The 26,036-nt window shown below is 43.9% G+C and overlaps 1 protein-coding gene across 3 annotated transcripts; it reads right to left on the minus strand.

The window, feature by feature from the left end:
* Positions 1-6,170: 6,170 nt before the first annotated feature.
* LOC122938836 (metalloreductase STEAP4-like) lies at positions 6,171-25,220 on the minus strand. 3 transcript variants are annotated; one of them, XM_044294667.1, is made up of 7 exons: positions 25,068-25,100; positions 17,981-18,072; positions 11,774-12,226; positions 9,156-9,680; positions 7,339-7,503; positions 6,761-7,045; positions 6,171-6,258 (listed from the first exon to the last, which is right to left on the minus strand). In XM_044294667.1, exons 3-6 carry the CDS (start codon positions 12,221-12,223, stop codon positions 6,776-6,778), a joined length of 1,410 nt encoding a protein of 469 aa, XP_044150602.1. In that variant the 5' UTR covers positions 12,224-12,226; positions 17,981-18,072; positions 25,068-25,100; the 3' UTR covers positions 6,171-6,258; positions 6,761-6,775. The 3 variants fall into 3 exon arrangements, with proteins under 3 accessions (XP_044150602.1, XP_044150601.1, XP_044150603.1); XM_044294666.1 differs by lacking the exon at positions 17,981-18,072 and having other exon boundaries at positions 25,068-25,220; XM_044294668.1 differs by lacking the exons at positions 17,981-18,072; positions 25,068-25,100 and adding an exon at positions 18,321-18,461.
* Between the last annotated feature and the right edge of the window lie 816 nt (positions 25,221-26,036).

Consider the following 26,036-nt stretch of genomic DNA (forward strand, 5'->3'; position numbering starts at 1 on the left):
AGAAATCTGTGCCGTTCATTTTTTTTCTTTCAGCCCAGAGGCTGAACGGAAAAAAAAAATCTCATTACCTGTATGCTCAATATAAGGAGAATAGCAGAAACTCCTAATGCTGGCCATACATGTAATGATTGCGGAGACCCTCAAATGCCAGGGCAGTACAAACACCCCACAAATGACCCCATTTTGGAAAGAAGACACCCCAAGGTATTCGCTGAGGGGCATATTGAGTCCATGAAAGATTGAAATTTTTGTCCCAAGTTAGCGGAAAGTGAGACTTTGTGAGAAAAAAAAATAAATAATCAATTTCCGCTAACTTATGCCAAAAATAAATTTTCTATGAACTCGCCAGGCCCCTCATTGAATACCTTGGGGTGTCTTCTTTCCAAAGTGGGGTCACATGTGGGGTATTTATACTGCCCTGGCTTTTTAGGGGCCCTAAAGCGTGAGAAGAAGTCTGGGATCCAAATGTCTAAAAATGCCCTCCTAAAAGGAATTTGGGCCTCTTTGCGCATCTAGGCTGCAAAAAAGTCTCACACATGTGGTATCGCCGTACTCAGGAGAAGTTGGGCAATGTGTTTTGGGGTGTCATTTTACATATACCCATGGTGGGTGAGATAAATATCTTGGCAAAAGACAACTTTTCCCATTTTTTTTATACAAAGTTGGCATTTGACCAATACATTTATCTCACCCAGCATGGGTATATGTAAAATGACACCCCAAAACACATTGCCCAACTTCTCCTGAGTACAGCGATACCACAATTGTGACACTTTTTTTGCAGCCTAGGTGGGCAAAGGGGCCCACATTCCAAAGTGCACCTTTTGGATTTCACCGGTCATTTTTTACATATTTTGATTGCAAACTTCTTCTCACACATCTGGGCCCCTAGAATGCCAGGGCAGTATAACTACCCCACAAGTGACCCCATTTTGGAAAGAAGACACCCCAAGGTATTTTGTGATGGGCATAGTGAGTTCATGGAAGTTTTTATTTTTTGTCACAAGTTAGTGGAATATGAGACTTTGTAAGAAAAAAATAAAAAATCATCATTTTCCGCTAACTTGTGACAAAAAATAAAAAGTTCTATGAACTCACTATGCCCATCAGTGAATACCTTAGGGTGTCTACTTTCCGAAATGGGGTCATTTGTGGGGTTTTCTACTGTCTGGGCATTGTAGAACCTCAGGAAACATGACAGGTGCTCAGAAAGTCAGAGCTGCTTCAAAAAGCGGAAATTCACATTTTTGTACCATAGTTTGTAAATGCTATAACTTTTACCCAAACCATTTTTTTTTTTACCCAAACATTTTTTTTTTATCAAAGACATGTAGAAAAATAAATTTAGCGAAAAATGTATATATGGATGTCGTTTTTTTTGCAAAATTTTACAACTGAAAGTGAAAAATGTCATTTTTTTGCAAAAAAATCGTTAAATTTCGATTAATAACAAAAAAGTAAAAATGTCAGCAGCAATGAAATACCACCAAATGAAAGCTCTATTAGTGAGAAGAAAAGGAGGTAAAATTCATTTGGGTGGTAAGTTGCATGACCGAGCAATAAACGGTGAAAGTAGTGTAGTGCAGAAGTGTAAAAAGTGGCCTGGTCATTAAGGGGGTTTCAGCTAGCGGGGTTGAAGTGGTTAACTAGGCTGCCGAACCTGATCATTTTTTGGGTGACCATTGCTTTGATAACCCAGCGCAGCTGCACAACTGGAACAGAAAGACGTTGACCGGGCAGGAATTGGAAGACAGATCAATAATATCCAAAGGGTTAGGCAGGTGTGTAGTCAGTAACTAGGCAGAAGTCAGGATCAGGAGTAGCACAATAGGTACCAGGCATAGTATTCAAAGGTTAGGTAGGCGTGTAGGAGGAGAAGTATCCAGAAGGATATGAGCTGGAAGTGGATGACATGAGTAACAGCATTATAATGAATCAATCATGTTCATTATGGATGTTGTGGAAGCTGCGATGCCAGTGTGAACGGAGCCTAAGATTTAGCAGTTGCACCTGTTTTCACCTTCTTCCCTATACCCATACACTCACATCATATTACATTTAGCAGCTACTGCATAGAGTAAACTTTGTGGTTCATTCAGCTTTAATTGCTATTTTTTTGTGATTAAAATGACTTAATTTTCACATGATTACTTTTTATGGCTCATAAATATGTATTGCACTTTGCATTTCCCTGCCCCGGGCTAAGCACAGAACATCTGGGATTACTCGACGATACGTAAACCCGAGCTCAGGCTTTGATCTGAGAACTCTTTAAACAATACACAAATTACTTTACGGTGACATTATAGGTCATTTCCAGTGCATATTTCACATTTATCGCCCTCTAAATTACGTCCAAAACATTTATCAAAAGTAGCAAAAGCAACAGGAGCCGCAGCCAATGGAGGATATGGATGGAACACACTGTTCTGATCGTAATATATACAACTGGCAAAAAACAACAACAACAGAAGTTTTATTGGCTGCCCTACATGGATGCGAACAATTCACTGCTCTCTATCTAACGTTGGGCACATTTTTATGTCACAGATGATCTACAAGTCTGGAATACGGCCTGCAGCTATGAATTACAAATCCAAAGTATTCTAAAAGTTGTGAACCATGAAAGCGCAAAGAGGTAGTACAAACGTTTGTGCAGGTTCTGATGAAAGCTAGGAGGTTTCTCGCCATGATGTATTGCAGATAGGGGTTTGCAGTGAAATAATATAGCCACATAGCATGATAAAACTTTGTCTGCAGGCAGTCACCACTAGGGGGAGCTCATTGCATAGCATAGGCAAATAGGAATCCAATAGGAACTGTAAGAACCTTAATGTAGAGTGGTTGCTGCATGAAAACACTGGTCCACTGTTACTCACTTCGCCTGGCTACATTCCTGCATCCTGGCGACATACCAACTGACACGTCCAGAAGCTCTCCCCTCTGCTGCTTCAAACATCTTCCTTTGCTGTGGCCCTGCTGGATCAGGTCACAACTTTCCTGAAACGGCTGTATGGAGCATTGACTTGCTAAGGTAACTGGTGCCTGAAGATGACGTCAGGCCTGGTGGACTAGGTAAAAGGAATTTTCTGGTAATTAGATATTGATCACCTATCCTCAGGAGCAAAAGGCTGTGTTCACAGTGTGGTGGCCATAGTGGGGTACTGCAGCTCAGGACCCTTTCATGACAGCTGAACTGCAGTATGTTGGAAGCTACAAAGTGGATGGAGGATTCTGACTCCATCTACAGTAGTGATGAGTGCCCTTCCCCCTCATTCTGATATTGATGACCTATCCTGAGAATAGATCAACAAGATCTAAGTTCTAGAGAATCCCTTTACGAGGGAATCGTCTTGACGCTCCTTCCCTACTCTCACTTGTGTTCCTTGTTCTGACTCCTGTCTTGTTCTCTGGCCTAATGCATCCTGACCTCTCTCCTGGTGCTGACCCTTGGCTCCATTCCTGATTACGCAGCTAAAGAGGATGGTTAGCAAGAGTTCTGTCAAATGTATAGTTTATGCTCTCTTATAAATGTGGTGATTTTGAACAAAAGAGCTTTTGACTACTGCCATGTGCAATTCTGTGACTTTAAAAAAGGTGCATTATATGCCAAACACATTGATAAATAAGGGCCCATGTCTATATATTGGGAAGCAGGAGAGGCAGTTTAGTGTTGGCCACCTCTCACCATGAGCTATATAGCATTGCTGCGTGGTCTGATTTTGAATTGACTATCCGGGATTCATGGATGTGCACTGGAATCCCCCGGATTGTGGTAGGACATATGGTTTCTGATTTGGTGCCGCCGAGCACTTGTTATTGCCTACACCACATCTATGCTTTTTGGTTAACTTTAATAATTACATTTATTTTCATTTTGAGGGATATCTTTTCGATTCACACATCCGCAAAATGGGTCCGCATCCGTTCCGCAGTTTGGCGGAATGGGTGCAGACCCATTAATTTTCAATGGGGCCGGAATGTGCTGTCCGCATCCGCCTTTGCGGATCCACATCCGTATTTGCGGATCCGCACTTCCGCATCTGTGCTTCCGTTTCCGCCAAAAAATAGAACATGTCCTATTTTTGTCCGCATTTGCAGACAAGATTAGGCATTTTTTTCTATTATAGTGACGGCGATGTGCGATCCACAAATTGCGGAATGCACATTGCCGGTGTCCGTGTTTTTCGGATCCGCAAAACACTTACAGACGGGTGAATGGACCCTCATAGTAACATTATTAAAGGTTACGTGTTATCTTCATGTATATTCTAATGTATTGCCTTCCTTGTACAATGTTATAATATGCTTTCTATGTTAGACAGTATATTATAGTGCATTTGTATTGTGCGGCAGTTGTGTGCGGTTCTGCTGCGATACTGCAGGTATATAGAGGGACAAGCGTTATTGGGACAAATAATTTCTACTGGTGTGATATACCAGTCGCCCCCCCCAAAAACTGATTGAAGCGGGATTTTATGTACCAATATACTTTCTTTATAGTGCATTTGCGAAAATGATATTGCCGATATTTCGCATTGAAAAAAATTATGAATGGAGAACGCAAATTCGAATAATACATCTGGTATGTCACTGTCCATGTTGTGGGACTATTTGTGCACTTCTAGTAATTATTTCTTGGCTGCAAATATGAGCTGAAGGTTTTTCAGGTTCGCCTGCCATTAAAATGAATGGGACCCGCTGCGAACTTGCGGTTCGCGAACATTTGATCGCGTTCGCGCGATCGTGTTCGCGAACCGTCCCGGCAGATGTTCGTCCATCACTAATCACAAGCCAGGAGTTTAATGACACATGTAGCCCTATTCAAATGAGTTATTCTTTCTCTGCATACATGAACCATCTTTTATTAGAATAACCAGCACGTAATACTGCAAATTTCCTGCAGGAGGCACAGTAGAAGAAATGTATATATAACAGCAACTTCTTTAGGGCAGAATTGGCTGTTTGCTGGAGGAGCAAGAATCCAGAGCTGAGTCGCTCATTCTGAAGTAGCCATATTGGTTGTTGTTCAACTTTCCCAGTGACAGATATAGCCAAACAGACTTTTTCCAACCTCACAGAAGAGAATGTTTGGAGATTCATTTTATTGAAATGTCTTTTAAAGAATTCCCTGAAATATCTATAAAATTGTCAGAGCTCTCTTTTCTGATACAGAGCTCCAAATCCCCTGCTTGCCTTCTGCTTCCACTAGCTAGATACAGTATATTACTGAGTTCCATGGAATCTGTATACATTTGTCTACAGGGAGCTCCCCCTAGTGGTGGCTATTTATAACCAGAATTTAAAGGCTATGCAGTTTTTTTTATTGTTAATTTGCTTCAAATTTCTAAGTTTTTATTAAAAATCCTCTACCATTTTGCATTTTCAGAATGTGTAAAGGTCCATCACCTAGCTGCTAGTGCGGCTGTATCTGACATAAACGTGTGAAATATAAGAGTGAAACTGGATCGCACATCCTCAATACTATGCTTTTATCTAATAACTGCTTCCCAGCATCATTAACATTGCTTCTCAGCGCAATTTATCGCATACCTACCCCTATGTTGCATACTGTACATGAGACAGTATACAATTTGATCAAAAAGTATAGGCCCACTCACCACGACAAGGTTGCCTCTTTGAATTGGAACCTACTCTAAAGTAAACTAATGCCTCATGTACAGCATGCAACATAGGGGTAGGTATACGATAAATTGCACCGAGAAGCAATGTTAATTATGCTGGGAAGCAGTTATTAGGTAAAAGCATAGTATTGAAGATGTGTGATCCAGTCTCACTCTTATATTTTACATGTATCTGACATAAAGCTGTCAGACTCTGTTTCTGGCAGCTTCCTCTGCCATTTTTCAGTATTAAAGATAGCAGCAGGGAGGGGATGGAGATTGTATGCAGACGGATGTGTATAGATTTAGGGGACATCCAAGGAGGGCAACTGACATGGGTTGTAGAAAGGAAGGAAAGCACACACAAGTCAGCTTGCAGGGGGAAGACAGCAGCATCCTGGACACACAGGTCCACTCTGTGTTTTTGGGGAGGGAGAAACATCTGAAACTAGGAGCAGAATGCTAACTAAATATCTGAAAATAAATGAAAGATTTAGTGCCATCAAGGTGACCACTAACATATTTAAAAATCATGTTCTCCACGTCAAAGGTTTTGAAAGCCTTTAATGACTAAACTCTATGGCTGTAGGCGTTTGGATGCTCAGTCCCAAAAATCAGGAGCCAACCAGTCCATGTCTGTAAAATTAGATAATTTTGTACTCCGCACACCTTCGATCCAGTGTGGGTGCCTGTGAGAGTGGTTTAGACAATATAGGTTAAATCCACGGCACTCCAAAAGTTTTTTTGCAAAATAAAGTTTCACATTTTAATTTTCAGTATACAGAATATCGTTCATGTACATCCAGTGCAATTCATAGTGTAATTTAATTCATTTATAAATAGTAAGTATGTGCCATATCAGAGAATTCCCGGACGTTTCGGTCTGTACGACCTTCTTCAGCGGGCTCTGTAGGCAGGGTCAGCACCAGCCTACAGAGCCCGCTGAAGAAGGTCGTACAGACCGAAACGTCCGAGAATTTTCTGATATGGCACATACTTACTATTTATAAATGAATTAAATTACACTATGAATTGCACTGGATGTACATGAACGATATTCTGTATACTGAAAATTAAAATGTGAAACTTTATTTTGCAAAAAAACTTTTGGAGTGCCGTGGATTTAACCTATACATGTCTGTAAAATAGCACTAAAAAGCAACGCTGCAAGATTTTAACTTTGCTTCAGATTTTTTGCTTGAAGGTCTCTCCCATCCTTGACGTATTTTAGTTATTCTGTTATCAATGCACGGGATTATGAGAAGGAGCTTGAGTACAAGAACAGTGCATGGGATGACAAGCGAGAGCATGTACACAGGAGGCATATACCATCTGTATCTAGTAAGTATGAGGAACCTGTCCCAGCCATAGACCATCGCATGTCCAGTGCACAGCAGTAGGGTCAGATATCCAAGCTTCGACTGGAAAAAAAAAGAAGTAGTTTGCTTTAAATGAATACACATCATGATGGCTGACTGACTGTGATCTATAGAGGGATTGATTAGAGTATCTCCAGTGCTTCTCTGGATGTCGGTGGAGTGCACATGATCTAGCTGATGGTTACTGCATGAATATGACACGTAAGTTATTTGCATCATTAGGCAATAATGTATACATGCATCGTTATTGTATCTTTTTTTAGTGAGACTTGGTGTTTGTTTCTAGGCATAGAAGAGATGTTCTTCGCTTGGATGGAGCAAACTGCGGGACATACCTGGACAAACCGGAATTCTCTCCAGTTGACTGCATTGCTGACGGATGGTAGCGATGTTATTCCCAGAACTATGTAGAAGAAAAATCCCAAGATTCCTAGTGCTAAATAAGTATCACTTCTCCAAATCAGGGGTTTCTCTAAAATTCTGGTTTTATTCAATTTTATCTAATAAAAATAGGAAAATAATCATTATAAAGATAGAAAATGCACTGTTCATTGCCTAGGCATTAAAAAGGGCTTTAAAGAGGATCTATCACCGGCGACCTCCCTATCCAGCTATTTGCATAGACACATGTTGCTGTGGTTCACCTGATTAAAACGCTGTTTTTCTTTTGTTGAGCTGAGGCTCTGTTCTCGAGTTATGACGCTTTTCTCTTAATATGCAAATTACGCCTTTGGGGCAATGAGGGCGTCACCATTGCTCTTGTTGCACCTAAGCTCCGCTGCTGTCTGTGGCCAGCCCCTCCCTGGCTGCTTTGATTGGCAGGTGCAGACAGCAGCAAAGCAGCCAGAGAGAAGCTGGCCACAGGGGTGTAGCTATAGGGGAAGCAGGGGAAGTGGCTGCTTTGGGGCCCAAATCACAAGGGCCCCTTTTAGTAGGAAGACTAAAAGATTTTATTGTCAGGGCCCCCTCAACAGTAGTATGCAATGACATTATATACAGTGACACTGTAGGAAATGAACGGAGTGGCGGCCGGACCTCATCTGAGAGCTCGATCTTGACTAGCCACTAGGGGTGCACCTAGCCTTTCTCCTGCCTGAGGCGAAAACTAAAATGTCAATTTCTTAACCTAACCCCTTTGCCACAATGAAAGCACTCATTGTCCATGGCCCTTCCGCTGCCCCTCTCTTACACCTACCTGGTGCTCGCCTCTCCTGGCCTCATTGGTGGTGCACCCCTGGGTCTGAATGTAAGAGCGCTCAGAAGCTGTCACCATTCCCCGTCATTGCGCCCTCTACATAAAAAGGAATGCTCATCGTGACAAAGGAATTCGTCACAAAAAGCAGCCGAATCAAATTTTTCATAACTTCGCTCATCACTACTCTAGACGTAAGTAAGTCCCCTCAAGACTATTGCTTCTGTGGCCTATGCGGCTGCTGTAAAGCATATCTCTAAATGCTGTTACCAACCTCTTGGGCAAGATGGCAGCCGTCATAATCTTACATAAAATATAGTACAATAAAAATAAAAAATAAAATAAAAAACTGAACAAAAAGAGGATGTCTGGTTCTAATTTCAGAAAAAAAAAAGTATAGGTGGCAAATTCTCTAAATTTTACACTTCAAAGGGCATCTGTCAGCAGTTTTGTACCTAAGACACTGGCTGACCTGTTACACGTGTACTTGGCAGCTGAAGACATCTGTGCTGGTGCCATGCTCATATGTGCTTGCATTGCTGTTTTTTTATATATGCAAAAGAGCCTCTATGAGCAATGGGGGCGTTGCCGTTACACCTAGAGGCTCTGCTCTCTGTGCAACTGCTGCGCTCTCTGCACTTTGATTGACAAGACCAGGCGGTGAAAACATCTTCACTTCCTGCCCTGTCAAAGTGCAGAAGGTGCGGCAGTTGCAGAGAGAGCAGAGCCTCTAGGTGCAATGGCAACGTCCCCACTTTTAAAAGCGGCCGTCTTTTGTGAGGCCATGGTGGCAATTGTGATACATGCGGTGTAATTCCAATGTCTAAGCAAAGTCTCGACGAGAAACCCTTTCGACAGGAGACCGATGCCCCCAACCTAAGGCTAGCACGACGGAGAACCTTAGTTCTGTCTACAGTACCCCAGTATGGATATGATAACCTCTAGCTAGGGATGCCTTACCTGGCTGATTATACTCATATCTCCCCTGTGCCTGACGCTGTACCGGATCGGAATCACAAGAGTGTAAATGGCATGGAGGAACGCGTAGGCCAATGCCACCAGACCCAGCTGCTTACGACATAGCATCCATCGGTCGAGCCAGTTTGGAAAGCGGCTGTACTTGGTTCCTCTGTAGAGCTGAATGATGGCAGCAAACACCCCTGGAAGATAACACAAGCCCAGTAGCATCAGCGAGACGACGGGGAAGATCCTGTTCGGGATGCTGATCATCAGTAGAAAGGAGACGTCAATTTTTTTTTCCGCGTTGTAGACAATGTCATTTATGACACAGTACAGAAACACCAGCACGGTCAGCCCGGCGCATGTGTACATGGGGAGCCTCCACATCGGATAGAGCTGCAGCGGATAGTCTTCTATTTCTTTGGCCGCAACTAGAGATCCTTTGTCCTGCGGTGTCAACCCAATAGCGCGGACAATGTCCATGATCTGTTGCTTGGCCTTATTGTCATCTGAACATACAAAGACCTGGAACATAAAGTATACAAAAAGCGTACAGGATGATAAAGGTGCTACAAAGCATCATAGACCCAATTTTTTAAACAAATTGTTATGTAGCGCTTAAAGGATTTGTCCAGGATTAGAAAAACATGGCTGCTTTCTTCTAGTAATAGCACCACGGCTGTCCATGGGTTGTGTATGGTATTACTGCTCATCTCCACTGAAGTGAATGGGGATGAGTTGCAATACCGTATACAATCTGTAGACAGTGGAGGGGTGCTGTTTTTGGAAGAAATCAGCCATCTTTATCCAATCCTGGACAACTATGACTCTGGAAAATGATAGTTTCTGTCCACACACTTAAAGTGTAATAATGCTTAAAATTTTATAATGGAAGGAATGGTCCTTGGGGCCCTACTGGGCCACCACTTCGCTCATGTTGGAGATTTTCAGAAGACATTTGTTGCGTTAGTAAATGTTAAGTGTGTTGACTGAAACTATCATTTTCCGGGGTTACAGTGTGTTCAGTATTGTTTCCAGGGGGCACATTGTACGGCAGTATTATATTCAGGGATGCAGAGTATGGCAGTTTTGTTTTCTGGATGCACGGTGTATTGCAGTATTATATTCAGGAGTGCAGTGTGTGGCAGTGTTTTCTGGATGCATTTTGTATGGCAGTATTATATTCAGGGGTATAGTGTGTGGCAGTTTTGTTTTCTGGATGCATGGTGTATGGCAGTATTATATACAGGGGTGCAGTGTGTGACAGTTTTGTTTTCTGGATGCATGGTGTATGGCAGTATTATATACAGGGGTGCAGTGTGTGACAGTTTTGTTTTCTGGATGCATGGTGTATGGCAGTATTATATACAGGGGTGCAGTGTGTGACAGTTTTGTTTTCTGGATGCATGGTGTATGGCAGTATTATATACAGGGGTGCAGTGTGTGGCAGTTTTTTTTTCTGGATGCATGGTGTATGGCAGTATTATATTCACGGGTACACTGTGTGGCAGTATTGATATCAGGATGCACAATGTATGGTAGTGTTATAGTCAGGGGTGCAGTGCGTGGTAGTATTGTTTCCTGGAGTGCAGTATTTGGCAGTATTGTTTTTAGTACACAAAGTGTATGTCAGCAGCCCACCAGGGTACTCGAGGATCCTCCGGTGGGCCCAGGATCTGATACCTTAGTGGACCCCAAGCAAGTATATTTGGAGCCATTTAGCTGCCACCAAGGTTTATTTATTAGTATCAAAACCTATTAGACTTTATTGATGATCTGTTGTTGGGCCTGAGAATAATTTCCTCTGATGGGCCCAAGGAACCCTAATCAGATGGCAGTGTTATATTCAGGGGTGCAGTAGTAATGTATCCAGGAAGCTCAGTGTGCAGCAGTATCATATGCTTTATTAGAGGGGGTAATATGTGGCAGTATTGTTTACAAGATGCACAGTGCGTGACAGTGTTATATTCAGGGGTGTAGTGTGTGACAGTACACTTTTCTGGATGCACAGTGTATGGCAGTATTATATTCAGAAGTGCAGTATACAACAGTATTATTTTCAGGAAGCATGTGTATGGCAGTATTATATTCATGTATGCAATGTGATCCTATAAGGAGCATGTCAGTATAGGGAGTAAGGGTTGGCTTCAAAAGTGAGGAGTCAGTAATGTCTGTAGCTGGAGGAAGTCGTCATGGTGGCCTGGGCTAATGGTGAATAAAAAGAAAGAGATTGACAACAATCAGAAAAGACATACAGAGTGTAATTGTGTATTCTGCCTTTAATTGTGCCTGATCAGTTCTGTATCACTAGATGGTCTTCAGCGAGATGATGGGTGGTATTATACCTACAATTTTTTTTAGACTGTTTGCCTAAAAAAAAAAAAAAAATGCATAAAAATTGTACAGTATGTATGAATCCAGCCCAAAAGCTCAAAAACATTAGCAAGAACTTGACAGAACTTGAGATGAAAACTCAAGGACTAGGGAAGAAATGTACTGTATTGCAGCTGTGTGCTATTCAATTTACAAGAGCTGCATTACCACTCATGACCTGTGGACAGTCGTGGCACTGTTTCTGGAAGAAAGCAACCATGTTTTTCCTAACCTTGTACATATACCTGTCTGTTGGCGTCCAGACTTCCAGACTGCAGGGCCCATGCGGAAACCGTGTTAAATGCTTTGACAACCGTGGCGGTGGGTGCAATCTGGGCGAGGTGCTCGGCATTAGACTCAGGGTACTGGTTTACTTTGAGATTATTGCTGACGTCCACCAGTATTTTCCCCTGCAGGACATCTTTGAGCTCCTCCAGAAATCCATAATGGTCCCTTTGCACCGCCACAATGACGACTGAAGATTTTTGGGCTGCTTCTGTATGACTGAGCACCTCGGCTGCCCTGGGCAGTAAGCTGGCATCTCCCGGATTACGACTGCCAAATATCACGGAATATCCGCTCTGCAGCAGTTTGGATCCAAGTGATCGACCAAAATCCCCTGTTCCGAAAATGCATATGCTGTCACGCTTCTCGGTGAAGTCTGAGCACAGTGGTATCAGGACCTTGGTCCCCATTATCTGAAAGAAAGGTGTCGACATATGAAGAATAAAACCGTATGTAAAATATGTCTACCAGTGCGGGGCACGGATGATGGGGCAACATGGGCACGTGCCCCCGGACAGAAGGGAAGAGCACGTACTAGGTCACCATGCCGTGTCATGCTCACCCTTTATGCTGCCCAATGCAGCACTCTCTGCGGTTGGGGGTAATGTGATATTTAAAGGGGAAGTACCACTTTCTTGCACAGACAGAGGCACTCTATCTTTGTGGGCATATTCAGCCTGCGTGGTCAAGTCAAATTTATTTTTACGTTAATAATTACCACGAAGCCACATTAAAACTCTTCTATGTCTTCGGTGGTATTGTGCAGAGAAAAGTGTCATGAAGTGTAAAGTGCAAAGTATAAAAGTCTTTTCTGTCGGGAACGCTGCAACCTATTTTCACAAGTCAGATACCGCTGTGATCAGCAGGATCAACCCTACCAAACAGCATGCATGGTTTAATGGGATTCTTTAAAGAGAAGGGATCGGCAGAATTTTGTACAAAGAAGCACAGTATATAATGTACACATAGTACCGATTTCTCCAATATCGGAACTTAAAGTGTAAGTGCACCCACAACGTGTGAACCGTGAAGCTCCTGGTCCTCAAGCATAATCTGTGAAATGCCTCCCACCTACCATGTGACATTTATAATATGGTGTCCTTTTTGCCCCCTCAGACACCAGGGCCCAGGTCAGAGTACAATTGCACCCCGACCTCCAGAACGTGTGAAACTACAACTACCAGCATGCATACTGGCTTGGCTGTTCTCAAAACTCCCACAGAAGTGAATGGAGCATGCTGGGAGCTGTAGTTTAACATACAGTTACACCCCTGATTCCGCTTCTGTGAAATGTGGACAGTCTTAGGCTACTTTCACACTTGCGGCAGAGAAATCCGGCAAGCAGTTCCGTCGCCGGAAATGCCTGCCGGATCAGGCAAAATGTATGCTAACTGATGGCATTAGTAAGACTGAGTGATCAGGATCCTGATCAGTCTTAAAAATGCCTGATCAGTCGAAAAAATGCATTGAAATGCCGGATCCGTCTTTCCGGTGTCATCCGGCAAAACAGATCCGGCATTTATTTTTTTCACCTTTTTTTCAGTCTGCGCATGCGCAGACCGGAAGGACGGGTCCGGCACTAATACATTCCTATGGGAAAAAATGCCGGCATTCAGGCAAGTCTTCAGTTTTTTTCGCCGGAGATAAAACCGTAGCATGCTGCGGTTTTCTCTTTTGCCTGATCAGTCAAAACGACTGAATTGAAGACATCCTGATGCAAACTGAACGGATTACTCTCCATTCAGAATGCATGGGGATAAAACTGATCGGTTCTTTTCCGGTATAGAGCCCCTGTGACGGAACTCTATGCCGGAAAAGAAAAACGCTAGTGTGAAAGTACCCAAAGCAAAAAAAATAATAATAATAAAAACACTGAAAATCGCTATATTTTCTATATTCATGGCACAAAAAAACTGTGTAGACAAAAATATTTGTAAAAAATAAATAAATAAAAGTGTTGGCTCGTGTCATTAAGGGGTTAAAGTTGATTATATAGTCAGGATGTCTAAATCTATATATGCCATGTTTCCTTGCATTTACTTCACTTTTTGTTAATTTTTATCCAAAGCAGTGTGGGAAAAACTGGAAACCATTAACAAGCAGGTTACACTTTCTGCATTGCACTTTGAGGCCATAATGATGTGCTGTTAGGAATGGATGGGGGGGCTGCTGATCTCCTTAATTCCCTGCTGAGGTTATGGCCACATGGGGGATATTGGTGAAGCAGGAAACACCTCCAGACTGCAACAAAAACGCATCTATTTACAAGTAGTTTTGCAGCCGTGTGGTAATCGCTTAGCCGTTTTAGCCCTCAACAGCAGTCAACCTCCTTTGTGATGGTTTCCAGAAAAGCAGTCGTTTCTGTTCTACACGAGTGAAAGCAGCAAAACAACGGTGACATAAACAAAGATGTGTATTCTGAACAGGGGACCCCCCCCCCCTCAGTGACAAGCTGTGCGTATGCTTTATTAGAGCATATGGACAACCCCTTTAATCCAAATGACACATTCAACATTTTACGTTCCACCTATAATGTACAGCAAGGCTGAGGAACCTTTTCGCTGCCGAGGGCCATTTGCATATTTGTAAAATCGTTCAGGGGCCACACAAAATTCTCAACTTAAAAATGTGACTGCTATATTTGGTCAAACATATACTGACTAAGGCCTCTTTCACACTACAGTATGTCGATTTCAGTGTTTCGCAGTACGTTTTTCACGGATCCGTTGTTCAGTTTTTTGCTTCCGTTGTGTTTCCGTTTCCGTTCAGTTGTTCCGTTTTTCCGTATGACATACAGTATACAGTAATTACATAGAAAAAATTGGGCTGGGCATAACATTTTCAATAGATGGTTCAGAAAAAACAGAACGGAAACGGAAGACATACGGATGCATTTCCGTATGTGTTCAGTTTTTTTTGCGGACCCATTTATTTGAATGGAGCCACGGACCGTAATTTGCGGGCAATAATAGGACATGTTCTATTTTTCAACGGAACGGAAAAACGGAAATACGGAAACGGAAGGCATACGGAACACATTCATTTTTTTTTTGCAGAACCATTGAAATGAATGGTTCCGTATACGGAACGCAAAAAAACGGACCGCAAAACGGAAAAAAAAAATGGTAGTGTGAAAGAGGCCTTAGGGGCAAGTTACAGAAATTGCACTTCAATTTAAAAAAATGTAAAATTTGCAGCACAAAACGGTGCCTTCACTATATATATTACATATAGAACAGGCGCCATTTTGACCACACATTGCAGTCTAATTTCGAAGTTCAGAATGTTATTTATTTAGTTCTTTATTTGGCATTAATGGCAGCCAAGCTAAACCCATGTGGGGGGGGGGAACCAGAGAGGGGTTCACCCAGCTTTTCCTCTGCCACTGTCCCTGCCTCTTCCTTTGCAACTGTCCCTGCCTTTGTCCCTTTCTCAGTCTCAGATCAGACCCCCACCTCCATCAGCTTCAAATCAGACCCCCAAGCCTACATCAGACTCAGATCAGACTCCCATCAGAACTCTCAGCCTCAGACCAGTCCCCCAGCCTCAGATCAGACCCAGCAGCCTCAGATTAGACCCCCATCAGAGTCTCCCTAACCTGAGATTAGACCCCCATCAGATCCTCCCTAGCCTCAGATCAGCACCCATCAGACCCCCAGCCTCAGATCAGACTCTCATCAGACCCCCAGCCTCAGATCAGACACCCATCAGACCCTCCCTAGTCTCAGATCAACCCCCATCAAACCCCCCACCTCAGATCAGACCCGCAGCCTCATATCAGACCCTCCCCAGCCTTAGATCAGACCCCCATCAGACCCCCAGCCTTAGATCAGACCCCCATCAGACCCCAGCCTCAGATCACACCCCCATCAGACCTCCCTAGCCTCAGATCAGCCCCTGTCAGACCCTCCCAGCCCCAGATCAGACCTTGCCCACCCTCAATTAGCCCCAGATCAGCCTCTATCAGACCCCCCCAGCATCCAATATATATATATATATATATATATACATACATACTGCACATAATGACCAAGGTTTTCCAACTATATGTAAATGAGGGTTACAACGCATGTCCACCCTTGGACACCGATTTTTTTAACCTACAGTAATTGTGTTAAAAGTTATGTGATAAATAATTCTTAATATGTCATTATAATAATCAGAGCTTTCGCAAACTTTTCAGGGGCAGTGCTGTTAGTTATACTAGTATAAATGATGGGACAGACTCCCTTTAAAAGATAGTATGCCATCTATCTGCAGTTAGGGCATTTTAGCATACATACATAGGACTCAATCATAACACAGTATGAAGTGAGCTCCCTCTAGTGGAGACTTCAGTTGGTTACCAAATTACCTTAACCTTTTACGGACTGGGCCATTTTCCATTTTTTTTCATTTCCAATTTTTACTCCTTGTCTTCCCGAAGCCATAACTTTTATATATATATTTTATTTTTAGCTTTTTTAAACTTTCTTTTTTACACTTTTATTAAGCTTGGTATTTTGACATGCGATCCTTAGATTGCTTGTCCCTCGCATTACAATAAATTAGGCTACATGCACACGAACGTTGTTTGCTTCAGTATCCGTTCTGTGTTTTTTTTTGTGATAGGATGCGGACCTATTCATTTCAATGGGTCCACAAAAAATGCTGACAGCACACAGCTCATGTGCGTTCCGTAGCCCCGCAAAAAAAATAGAACATGTCCTATTCTTGTCCGTTTTAGGCATTGTTACAATGGATCCGCAAAAAAAAAACGGATGGCATAAAGATGTCATCCGTTTTTTTTGCGGATCTGCAATTTGCGGACTGCAAAACACATACGGTCGTGTGCATGTAGCCTTACTATGGCATTGTGAAGGACTTGCTCTATTTTCCTATTAAGTATTGCCACCTGCAGGCCTCGATGGGAACTACAGCTCTATTAGGCTGCAACTCTATCCAGCCTAATAGAAGTAACGAACGCCTTCCCCAATCTCCACATGAGGAAGCCGCTCCAGCCGCGGGAGCCCAGCGCTCCCAGGGAAAGCCGCCACAGATGCCGTGGTCACAATTACCATGGCATCTGAGGGGTTAAAATTCTGGGATTATCGTTAACTCCAATTAAAAAAACAGCAGAAACCCGGCAGCTATGGTACCCTCTGCACCCAGGAGTGGGCGCCATTTTTAAAGAACGGACATGGGTCGTCCATCCCCTATAGACAATTTTGTGGGCTATCCCCTTTAGGCCTCTTTCACATGACCTTTTTTTTCCCGTTTACAGGCCATTTTTTGCGTTCCGTATACAGAACCATTCATTTATATGGTTCCGCAAAAAAAACGGAATGTACTCCATATGCATTCCGTTTCCGTATTTCCGTTTTTCAGTTCCGTTGAAAGATAGAACATGTCCTATTATTGCCCGCAAATCACGTTCCGTGGCTCCATTCAAGTCAATGGGTCCGCAAAAAAAATGGAACAGATACGGAAATGCATCCGTATGTCTTCCGTATCCGTTCCGTTTTTTTGCGGAACCATCTATTGAAAATTTTATGCTCAGCCCAACTTTTTCTATGTAATTACTGTATATGCCATACGGAAAAACAGAAAGGAAAAACGGAACAGAAACACAACAGAAACAAAAAAACGGATGCGTGAAAAACAGACCGCAAAACACTGAAAAAGCCATACGGTCGTGTGAAAGAGGCCTTAGGCTCCATTCACACGTCCGCAAAATGGGTCCGCATCCGTTCCGCAAATTGCGGAATGGGTGCGGACCCATTCATTCTCTATGGGGACAGAATGGATGAGGAGAGCACATTATGTGCTCTCCGCATCCGCATTTCCGGAGCGCGGCCCCGATCTTCCGGTCCGCATCTCTGCAAAAAAATAGAGCATGTCCTATTCTTGTCTGCAATTGCGGACAAGAATAGGCATTTCTATGGGGGTGCCGGCCGGGTGTATTGCGGATCCGCAATACACTACGGACGTGTGAATGGACCCTTAATGTGTGTACAAAGGATTCTCTAAACTGGATACAGCTATGTGCAGGACCCGAACAGATTTTCAACCTCCTGTCTGAACAGGAATGTTCAATTCACTGACAGGAAGCAGCTATGCTGAAACGAATTGAAATACAAAGCATATTAGAAAGTTGCAGACATTTTTAGTATATACATAATATGTACCTATGGGACCTTATTAGTAACCCCACTGCAGAACACTACAGTCTCCTGGTCCTGAAGCGGCTGATAACAGAGAACAATAGATTTTCGCTGCACTGTGAACAGAGAGAGCCCCTGAGAGTTACTTTTTTTTATATTCACTAGCAAATAGCACAATGCGATCTATGATGTATACTAAGACAAGAGCATATCACATAGACATCAATACAAAAAGTATGAGCAGATGTAGCAGAGCTGAATCAGCTAACTTGAAAGGAAGACAGTTCTTACATCACAATGCTGAATTTCGAATACAGCTCTGCTACATCTTAATCCAAATGACACATTGAGCGTTAATACTCACCGCCTATCCCAGCTGGGAATGCACAGAACGTGATGTCCTCTCTTTCCTTCTGTATTCGCTCAGCTCCAGTATCTGCCAGCTGCCGAGCAGATATGAAGCCAGCCCCTCAGAGCAGGAAAAAGTTTTTTCCTATTGAATAATCTGAGTCAGTGCAACTTGGCGAAACATTTGAGTTCCAATCATTATCCAAACGGATGTAACAATCCAGATAGGAAGAGGCGATCCAGGAATTTTTAAGAATGGCAGGAAGGTCCCCCCCCCCCCCCCCCCCACTGTTTGTGATATTGTAAGCATTCGAAGCATGAGGCTTCAGAAAGTGGTGAAATAAAACTTTTGGATACAGGATGGCATTGGCAATATCCTTTTTAGATTTAGAGGCAGCTGACTGGCATTAGTTATTAATGTGGTTTTTCCAAAGTTTTTGTAAGGCCTCTTTCACACGGGCGAGATTTCCACGCGGGTGCAATGCGTGAGGTGAACGCATTGCACCCGCACTGAATCCGAGCCCATTCATTTCTATAGGGGGTTGTACACATGAGCAGTGATTTTCACGCAACGCAGGCCCCATAGAAGTAAATGGGGCTGCGTGAAAATTGCAAGCATCGGCAAGCAAGTGAGGATGCGGTGCGATTTTCACGCATGGTTGCTAGGAGATGATCGGGATGGAGACCCGATCATTATTATTTTCCCTTATAACATGGTTATAAGGGGAAATAATAGTATTCTTAATACAGAATGCTTAGTAAAATAGCGCTGGAGGGGTTAAAAAAAATTAAAAAAAGATTTAACTCACCTTAATCCACTTGTTTGTGCAGCCGGCTTCTCTTCTGTCTTCTTCTTTGCTGTCCAGGAGGAAAAGGACCTGTGGTGACGTCACTGCGCTCATCACATGGTCCATGACATGATCCATCACCATGGTGATGGATCATGTGACGGACCATGTGATGAGCGCAGTGCCGTCATCACAGGTCCTTTTCCTCAAAGAAGAAGAAAGAAGAGAAGCCGGCTGCGCAAACAAGTGGATTAAGGTGAGTTAAATTATTATTTTTTTAACCCCTTCAGCTCTATTTTACTATGCATTCTGTATTAAGAATGCTATTACTTTCCCTTATAACCATGTTATAAGGGAAAATAATAAAATCTACACAACACCTAACCCAAACCCGAATTTCTGTCAAGAAGTTTGGGTACCAAACATGCCAATTTTTCTCACGCGCGTGCAAAACGCATTAAAATGTTTTGCACTCGCGCGGAAAAATTGTGCATTTTCTCGCGGTGCACCCGCATCTTATCCGGCCCAAATCCATGATGCCCGTGTGAATGAGGCCTAACGGGGTCCCGAGCAGGTAGTGCAGATATTGCATTTATAATATGATGAAAATGACATTTTATAGACAAACTGGTGGGGAAAAAAAAGTGTCTTCAGAATAGGGGCCATGTGTCATCAAGATAACATTTGACTTGTAGTCCATGAGTTATTTCCCTCTCACGCCTGTTGGGTGCAGATTCCACCTCTGGGCCCCGTACATGTTAGGAGAATGGGGTCCTGCTTGGCTCTTAAAGAGGACCGTTCCCCTCTCCTGACATGTCTGTTTTAGTAAGTACTTGTGTTCCCCATGTAACAACAATTCTGGAGTATCTACTCTTATGACTCTGTGTTGTGCCATTCCTCTATTATTCCATCTAGAAGCTTATGAGTGAATTGCTAGCAGTCTGCAATAAAGTTCCAGCTGGGTGTTACCAGTTCGGCACAGTTTGCCACTGGCAGCACTGATTGGATAATGTCAAACTGCACAGGGACACCCCCCCAACAGGTAACACCCATCTAGACCTTCATTGCAGACTGCTGGCAATTCATTAAGACCTTCTAGAAAATATAATAGAGGGATAGAGGGACACCGAGTCATAAGACTAGATTACATGGGGGATGCAAGTAGTTACTAAAGCAGACATGTCAGGAGAGGGGAGAGGTCCTCTTCAAGTGTGGCCACTACTTCATTGAAGAGTATGGAGAATATGAACGTTGGTCGGCAAAACTCTATTGTCCTGATAAGTGAGGGCTCCAGAGCTGAGACTAACCCCTGTCAGGAAATTTGCAATAACCTATGAAAAATTCAAGCCAATGAATGCAAATCACCGCCGGAGTGACTGACAGCGTTGACCTTGGATGTTTAACCCCTTAGAGATCATGGTCAATAGCAACCACAGCTTCTAGATGTCTCCATCACCCCGTAGGCACCCCATGAACATGATTGCAAGACGTTGATATATTGCCATGGCTATGTGCCTTATAGATTGCCTGTCAGTTCATTCCTGACAGGCAATAATGCTTTGGTAGGCTTAGAGGATAAAATATAAGAAAAAAAAAGATTTCAGCTCACCCACCATCCTCCTTCGCCGCGCACGGATCCCGGACCAGGAATCAATCAAAACAGTAGAAAAATCCAGCTGCAGGCTCAGGATAAAATCCAGTTTCTTCATTCTAAAATCCATAGGCTGACCAGACAGGCAAGGTCTACGCGTTTCGACTGTACGTCTTAATCATGACCACTATGATGGTACATACAGTCGAAACGCGTAGACCTTGCCTGTCTGGTCAGCCTATGGATTTTATAATGAAGTAATAGACACTGGATTTTATCCTGAGACTGCTGCTGGATTTATTTCTACTGTTTTGCTTAGTAGAGGATATACTAAAGAGATCAAATAATCATATTGCTAAATTCCCTAGGGGGACTACAACATATTTATAAAATTTATTTAAAAAAAACAAAAACTTTGTATCTATAAAAAATGAGTTTATTTTGCAAAAGTGTGAACAAAAATATAAAAATTTGTAATGACAAAATAAAGTTACCACAAAAAAAAAGTTAAACGTTAATCAAAAATTTATATGTACCCCATAATAATTTACCCCACTTTGATTGGGATCACATATGCTACGTGATCAGGAAATGGAAAAAGTGTTTGGCTCATAGAAGGTGTATGCAGAGGAGGAAGAATACAGAGGTCATCATCTGCTCATCATCTGGGACCACCACCAGCAAACTCCTAATCTGCTAGCTTGTGGATTGGTACATTCCTGACCGTCCCATTTGACTCATCAGCTGGTCATTTTTTCCTTAAAGGGGTTGTCCCGCTTGCTGCTTTGAGTACTTCCCCACTGGTCCCTAGGGGCCGTTTCAGAGCTGCAGGAGGTCTGTGTCTCTTCTTTACAGACAAGCGGTGCTGCCTGCCTGTGTGTGCACGCTCTCAAGGTCCTGAAGTCTATTCATACCTGTATAGAACAGCTCCAATGAGCATGCCCTAGAGCTGTTCTATACTAAAAACAGGAGGACAGACCAGGTGGTCAGGGTGAGAGCTACAGACAGAGGCAATACCAGGTGGTCAGGGAGGGAGCTACAGACAGAGGCAATACCAGGTGGTCAGGGTGAGAGCTACAGACAGTCAATATGAGGTGGTCAGGGAGGGGAGCTACAGACAGGCAATACCCGGTGGTCAGGGAGGGGAGCTACAGACAGGCAATACCAGGTGGTCAGAGAGGGGAGCTACAGACAGGCAAAACCAGGTGGTCAGAGAGGGGAGCTACAGACAGGCAATACCAGGTGGTCAGGGAGGGGAGCTACAGACAGGCAATACCAGGTGGTCAGGGAGGGGAGCTACAGACAGGCAATACCAGGTGGTCAGGGAGGGGAGCTACAGACAGGCAATACCAGGTGGTCAGGGAGGGGAGCTACAGACACAGAGGCAATACCAGGTGGTCAGGGAGGGGAGCTACAGACAGAGGCAATACCAGGTGGTCAGGATGAGAGCTACAGACAGAGTAAATATGAGGTGGCCAGGGAGGGGAGCTACAGACAGGCAATACCAGGTGGTCAGGGAGGGGAGCTACAGACAGCCAATACCAGATGGTCAGGGAGGGGAGCTACAGACAGGCAATACCAGGTGGTCAGGGAGGGGAGCTACAGACACAGAGGCAATACCAGGTGGTCAGGGAGGGGAGCTACAGACAGAGGCAATACCAGGTGGTCAGGGAGGGGAGCTAAAAACACGCAATACCAGGTGGTCAGGGTGAGAGCTACAGACAGAGTCAATATGAGGTGGCCAGGGTGAGAGCTACAGACAGGCAATACCAGGTGGTCAGGGAGGGGAGCTACAGACAGGCAATACCAGGTGGTCAGGGAGGGGAGCTACAGACAGGCAATACCAGGTGGTCAGGGAGGGGAGCTACCGACAGGCAATACCAGGTGGTCAGGGAGGGGAGCTACAGACAGGCAATACCAGGTGGTCAGGGAGGGGAGCTACAGACAGGCAATACCAGGTGGTCAGGGAGGGGAGCTACAGACAGCTAATACCAGGTGGTCAGGGAGGGGAGCTACAGACAGGCAATACCAGGTGGTCAGGGAGGGGATCTACAGACAGAGGCAATACCCGGTGGTCAGGGAGGGGAGCTACAGACAGGCAATACCCGGTGGTCAGGGAGGGGAGCTACAGACAGGCAACACCAGGTGGTCAGGGAGGGGAGCTACAGACAGGCAATACCCGGTGGTCAGGGAGGGGAGCTACAGACAGGCAATACCCGGTGGTCAGGGAGGGGAGCTACAGACAGGCAACACCAGGTGGTCAGGGAGGGGAGCTACAGACAGAGTCAATATGAGGTGGCCATGGAGGGGAGCTACAGACAGGCAATACCAGGTGGTCAGGGAGGGGATCTACAGACAGAGGCAATACCAGGTGGTCAGGGAGGGGATCTACAGACAGGCAATACCAGGTGGTCAGGGAGGGGAGCTACAGACAGAGGCAATACCAGGTGGTCAGGGAGGGGAGCTACCGACAGGCAATACCAGGTGGTCAGGGAGGGGAGCTACAGACACAGAGGCAATACCAGGTGGTCAGGGAGGGGAGCTACAGACAGAGGCAATACCAGGTGGTCAGGGAGGGAGCTACAGACAGAGGCAATACGAGGTGTTCAGGGAGCAGACACAGAGGCAATACCAGGTGGTCAGGGAGGGGAGCTACCGACAGGCAATACCAGGTGGTCAGGGAGGGGAGCTACCGACAGGCAATACCAGGTGGTCAGGGAGGGGAGCTACAGACAGGCAATACCAGGTGGTCAGGGTGAGAGCTACAGACAGAGTCAATATGAGGTGGCCATGGAGGGGAGCTACAGACAGGCAATACCATGTGGTCAGGGAGGGGAGCTACAGACACAGAGGCAATACCAGGTGGTCAGGGTGGGAGCTATAGCGCATGTGTGCAATCCCGGCCACCAGAAAAGCCAGCATTCTTTGCATTCAGTGTGCAAGCATAGCCTCCACTGCTGTATTGCAGCAGTGCCCATCACCCCAAGAGACGAGCCGTGTATAAAAACCAGCAAAACTTCAAAAATAAAAAATTGCATTATTGCTACAGAGAGTATTTGGGTAAGTGACTTGTATAATGATTTTACACAACATAAATATCAATTATTGAGTGAGGCAACACCTTTAAGAGATGCCCTATATTTCAGAGTCCTGTCTCCTGAGGCCAGACACCCATTAAAAATTAAGAAAAAAAACTGCAGTGACAATTGTGACTACAAGGTGATGAGGTTGCACCCTCTCCCCATGTGCACAATGCCGCTACAGGGGAAAACTAAAACACAAAGAGCCTCAAAACACAAATACACTTAAGCGTCATGGCTTCTGTTATTACATGCATCAGAAATGTGGCTTGACTTTTGCTTGTTTTGGCTTTAAAGGGAACCTGTCACCGAAAGATTAACTGTTAAACCAGATACAATGTCTAGTAGGACTAGCTTAGCTGGATGGAATTATACCTTTAACTTAATAATCAGTTGTTTCAAGTGCTTTTTTGGAGAAAAACTAGTTGTAATCCATATGCAAATGTGCTGATACGTGCACTGAGGGCGGGCTTAAGCCAGTCTGTGCACCCTTGCTCCTTCTGCTTTCTCTGCATTGCCCTCCGTCTCCTTCTTGATCGACAGGTTTCTGCATGGCCATCATACTTTACCCTGTCTATCAAGAAGGAGAGAGAAGGGCTAGCAGAAGAAACAGCAGGTGCAAGGGTGCACAGATTGACTCGGGCCCGCCCTCAGTGCACTTAACTGCTCATTTGCATTTGGATTAAAAGGACTTTTTCTACAGAATGAAGCAACGGATCTCTAAGTGAAAGTGATCATTACATTCAGCTGAACTAGCCCTACAAGACATTGTGCCTGGTTTATCAGTGAATTTCCCGGTGACAGATTTCATTTAACCAATGAGATTTTTGGATATTTAAGAAACAAATAAGTTATAAGGACATAGTTACACCTGAAAAGTAAATTTGTATTTGCAGCTAGAAGGAACTGGAAGTTAAAGGTCCCATGTTGATATGTACCCGTTGCTCCTAGAGGCTCATTTGCCTATATTAAAACATAATTTTTCTCAGCAATGAGGGCACATAGGAACATGGGACCAACACAGACGCCTTCAGCTGCCAAGTGCACATGTAACAGGTCAGCCAGTGTCATAGGGACAAAACTGCTGACAGATGCCCTTTAAGGGACAGCAATTAGCATACAGCATGCTCTTCTTGAAACCACCCCCAATAGGCGTCCTTTCAGTGGGCACAGGTTAACCCATTAGCTTCTCTTTATTAGGGCGGCTCATAGATGGGTGACCTTATTCAGAGGCGGCAGACAATGGCTACCCGTGAAATCTCCAATACGCTAACGATAATAAATGACTTAATCTTTGCACTTACCTGCACTTGCGAGACGTTGGTAATATGAGACACAATCCTCAGGCAGTGTGATCTGCAGTGATTCTGCTTCGTGTTCACCTGGGATCAGGCTTAACATCGTCTATTTATTTTGCGGATTTCACAACCTCATGATTTCCCTGTCCACAAACTCTTCTAAAAAGTAACAGTTGGACATTGTGCAATCCACTTCTCAGAACCTTCAATGGAAACTCCGGATAGTTTAATGTTGTAATTGCTCATAAATTAGACTCTCGGAACATCTCAAGTAGAATCCTTTATTTTTTTTAATGATTTTATTTCTATTTTTCAGATACAAAACAGAAAGAAAAAAAAGACAGAAAAGCCAAAACAAAGTCAGGATTGAACCGTCCCTGAAGAAATATGTCTGCTGCTCAGATTATTGGAGACGGAAACAGGGAGGGAATTCTAAAGCATAAAGTTCAAGAAGTAAATAAAGAGGAGAAGAAAATAAAGAAGAAAAGAGAAATCTAAATCCAATCAATGTTTGGTGCGACCGCCCTTTGCCTTTAGGTACACTTGCACAGTTTTTGAAGGAACTCAACAGGGAGGTTGTCCCAAACATCTTGGAGGACTAATAACAGATCTTCTGTGGATGTAGACCTTACTGGAGTAAGCAGGAACTTCAAATAAAAAACTTTCACACTTGCACTAGACAGTGCTAAAGTACTCCTGTAAGTTCTACAATATACTGATGTCTGGAGGTCTCTGCCACGAATACATCACACGGGCAACATTTAGGTTAACAGAGTAACCCTCAAATGCTATTATAGTGGATGTGACTGTTCGCAAGCACAAAAGCTGTGAGCAGTACCTACAACACAGCATTTATTTTATTTGCTTGTCTTACTGTACTACCCTCTGCGCTGTTTTTATTTTTCAAGTCTCTTCTGTGGATGTAGGCTTGATCAAATCCTTCCGTCTCTTCATGTAATCTCAGACAGACTGGAG

Source organism: Bufo gargarizans, chromosome 5 (assembly GCF_014858855.1).
Source record: "Bufo gargarizans isolate SCDJY-AF-19 chromosome 5, ASM1485885v1, whole genome shotgun sequence".
Taxonomy (NCBI): domain Eukaryota; kingdom Metazoa; phylum Chordata; class Amphibia; order Anura; family Bufonidae; genus Bufo; species Bufo gargarizans.